At 52.9% G+C, this 3,641-nt stretch overlaps 1 protein-coding gene across 2 annotated transcripts in view; it reads right to left on the bottom strand.

The window, feature by feature from the left end:
* LVRN (laeverin) overlaps positions 1 to 3,122 on the bottom strand; it is a 65,719-nt gene extending 62,597 nt beyond the window's left edge. For both annotated transcript variants that reach the window (XM_026649208.2, XM_026649210.2), the window contains exon 1: positions 2,461 to 3,122. In XM_026649208.2, coding sequence (XP_026504993.1) covers positions 2,461 to 3,122 — 662 coding nt within the window. The remainder of the gene's footprint in view (positions 1 to 2,460) is intronic.
* Between the last annotated feature and the right edge of the window lie 519 nt (positions 3,123 to 3,641).

The following is a 3,641-nucleotide window of genomic DNA, read 5'->3' as shown; positions in this document are numbered from 1 at the left end:
CAAGCACCAGCTTGGTTGCCTGGTGCCTGGAGCCGGCCCTGCACAGACTCTTCCACTCTACATCTAAGTACCATTTTATTCCAACATACACCTGCAGTGCATGCATCTAATTCCTCAACAAAAACAAAACAAAAAAAAACCACACTCAAACACCACAGCCTTAACTCTAACCTTAGCTCAATTAAGATATATTCTCTGCAGACAGACATACAGGTCAAGTGCATAATGTGTCATATGTACATGAAAACATCTGAGGTCAGAGTTAAGGTTTTGCATTTGAGTCTGACTATGATACATTGGATGTGTGTGCTGTCCTAGTCCCTCATATTAACATTAATGGAAGGGGAGATCTGAAGCAGTCAGAGCACAGAGCAGCATAGCTTTTATGGTTTGCCAGAGTGAAGCCCCACTCCGGGAGACCTGAAGCTCCACTCTGGGAGACCTGGACTAGAAGTAGTGTTGGCAAGCTTAGCAAGTGAGAGAGGTTGGGGAGAAGGAGACATGCAGGATGGTAAGAAGGCTGGGGAGCAAAACTGGAAGCAGAGTGGCAAGTTCCACGTTTGTCAACTTTAGCACAGAGCACGTTCATGTGATGGGGCTAGGTCAGGGAAGCTAATGGCAACAGTGATGTGGAGCTTGTTGATCCCCTACTGAGCTCTTTTGTCTAGGATGAACTTCCTGTAATTCCCCAGAAGGGGGGTCCTGCTCTGACAAGCCTGTAGAATTCTTTGAGACTAGGAGTAGTGCTGCCAAGGGAGAGCTTGGCAACACAACTCGGAGCCTGGGGAGGAGGCATGAATAACAAGAATCACAGATGATGGAGTGGGAAGGCATTGTGGCAACTAGGGTACAGGCTGTAACAGTAAACTAGGGAGGGAGATGAGGCCGGGAAAGCAGCCTGGGAGAACAGAAGTGGCCAGCAGATCTGGGCTGTTCAGATTTGTCTTTGCAGACCTAGAGTAGGATTGATGAACACTAGAAAAACAACTCCCCATCTATTTCATTTTAAAAATTGAATATTGACTTTCCCTGAGCTGTTATGCTAATGTGTGTGAGAAACTTGTACTTTATGGGGACTGTAGTTCTTTAGCTACAGGAGGCTGAAAGATGTCTGAGCTGCATTTTGCACTATGGTTTTACCCACATAATTGGTTTTGGGAATTGGTTCTATGGTGGACACCTGGGCTAATATAAATAAGGGGCTCCAGCATCTTTTTGCAAGCCTTCAACTATTTGGTCTGATTTGTAACATCAGATAATCACAGGAAAGGCAACTACAGCTTCTATATAACTACAACAGTGCTGACCATTTAGTGCTCTTTTGAGAGGGTACCAGTGCCAATAATCCAGCAACAGTTAACTTTAACAGACACAAGCTTTTGCCCAATCTCAGCGCGCAATTACACTGTGACTTGTTATGAAAAATAGATTGGGCAATGTATGTTGCAGTGACTTCTTTCCTGTATAGAGGATCTGCTAACACATTATCTAATAACAAACTGTATGGTCGTGTAAACCTGAAAGGCAGAGGATGGGGGAGGGATATTCCTGTTGTCAGACAAGACTACTTTATTTTTATAGTGTCTTTAATATGTTCTATAGCCACAAAAGTTCTTTTCTTGTTTAACTCCACATAACAGACAAAGTGAGAACTTAAGCTACCGGCAAAGGAGAAATTTTCTTCAGCTAAGATCAGATACAAAGTAGAGACACCACTTTCTCTATTTCCTGGCATACACCTAGAGGACATTACTAACTAGATGTGTGTGTGATTGCAAATTTGTATTGATTTTCCTAAAATGCAAGATGTGTTCAGATCTGAGGTTTTGGTTTCAGCTTCCTCCATCTCTAAAAAGCTTATAATTCCTTTTTGGGAAAAGAGGAAAGAAGAGAGATACCTGGCTGTGTGTCGTCCGTCCCCCGCCCCCCAACCCACCAAAACAAGCACTTAGGGCAGTTGTCTTCAGCCTGTTTTCATTTGCGGACCACTACAATTTTGCAAACAGAGGTGCGGACCCCTTTGGAAATCAGACAGTCTGCGGACCCTCATGGGTTCCCGGACCACAGGTTGAAAACCACTGATTTAGGGGATTAGCCAAAGCCCACAGAAGTCAAGGGCAATCTTTTCATTGACTTTACATGGGTTTGGATCGGCTCCTCTGATGCTGATATGATGGCACTATACAAACAAGGGCTTCTAAAGTCAGGAAGAGCTGGTGTCCCAGCCTTTGACCGGAGCAAAAGTGTCCCAAGCCCTTTCCCGGGCGGTCATCTCAGAAATTGGCTCGGGAATTAGCCAGCAACTCTTCTGGGGCTGGCTGGAGCAAAGCGCCCTTCGGGGCCACGTTCTCGGAGCTGGGCGCTGAAGTCTGGCACCTGCCCTACGCTAAACCCCGGGCAGCGCTTAGCTGCCCGCTTGCCCGGGCGCCCAGATGCCCCGGCATGTCCCCGCGCGCTCACCTGCTCTGCCCCTGGTCCGTGTAGCGGGTGAGGAAGAGCCCGTCTAGATTCTCGCTCAGGGGCCCCCTGAAGCTGAGCTGCAGCACGTAGCGCCCGCCGGCCCGCAGGCTCCGCCGCAGCTCCAGCACCGCGTACTCCTGCCGCTCCTTCAGCCACAGCTCCGCCACCTCGATGCCGCCGCCGCCGCCGCCGTCCGGCCCCTCGAGCAGGGGCCCCCGCACGGCCGCCCCCCACAGCTCCAGCTCGGAGCTGTGCAGCAGGACGGTGGCCGTGTCCTGGGCGCAGCGCACCGTGATGTTCACCTGCCCGGAGAAGACAAAGGGGCCGGGCTGGCCGGGGCTCAGCCGGGGCCAGAGCCGCAGCTCGTAGTGGAGGGGCAGCAGAGCGCGGGGCAGGCGGGAGTTGTCCCAGACCCCCGGCGGGCGCGTGCTGCCGGGACTGGGGCTGGGAGCTGGGGGGCAGCAGCCGGCGCCCTCCTCCTCCGGGCCGGCTGTGGGCGAGGGGGGAGCCGCTGCAGCCCGCAGCTCCTCCACCTCCTGCAGGCAGCGCCCGTACAGAGCCCCCAGCACGGCCAGGGCCAGCAGCAGCGCGGCCAGCAGCAGCGCGAGCAGGGCGGCGGGCTTCCTGCCCAGGTAGAAGCCGGAGGCGGCCTTGGGGCCCATGGCAGCAGGCGCCGGGAGCACGGCGCTGTCTAGGGGCGCCCAGTTACTCTCCGAGCCCCGCAGCGAGTGCGGCTGGGCTGCACCCTGCGCGCAACAACAAATACCCTGGGAGCGCGGGCGGAGGTGGAGCCCCTCCGGCGAAGGGCAAGGCAGGAGGAAGGGGAGAGGTGCCCACGCTCCCCGCTTGCTCTAGAGGTGGGAAAAGGTAAGAGGCGGATCCACTTGGATCCTGCCCATCTTTGGCCCCAAGCCTTCAAACTGTATCATCAAAAACTGAGACTGAATCCAGACGCTCTTCTCTCTCTCTCTCTCTCTCTCACACACACACACATAAAAATTCCTGGTGCATCTCAGCACAATAGTGGGTGAGTCAGACACATTTTAGCCCCCGATTCCTCACATTCTAATACCTAAATAGAGGACAAGTCTAGCTCCTCCTACAACACCAAAAAATACTTGATCCTGGCACATCCTCACATGCCAGCACCACAAAAACCTAGATCCACTACCTGGATCTGG

The sequence above is a fragment of the Terrapene carolina genome, unplaced genomic scaffold (assembly GCF_002925995.2).
Source record: "Terrapene carolina triunguis isolate 2854851 unplaced genomic scaffold, T_m_triunguis-2.0 Scaffold69, whole genome shotgun sequence".
Classification (NCBI taxonomy): Eukaryota; Metazoa; Chordata; order Testudines; family Emydidae; genus Terrapene; species Terrapene triunguis.
Note: the sequence above shows the minus strand (reverse complement) of the source record. Positions and strands in the feature narration are given on the sequence as shown.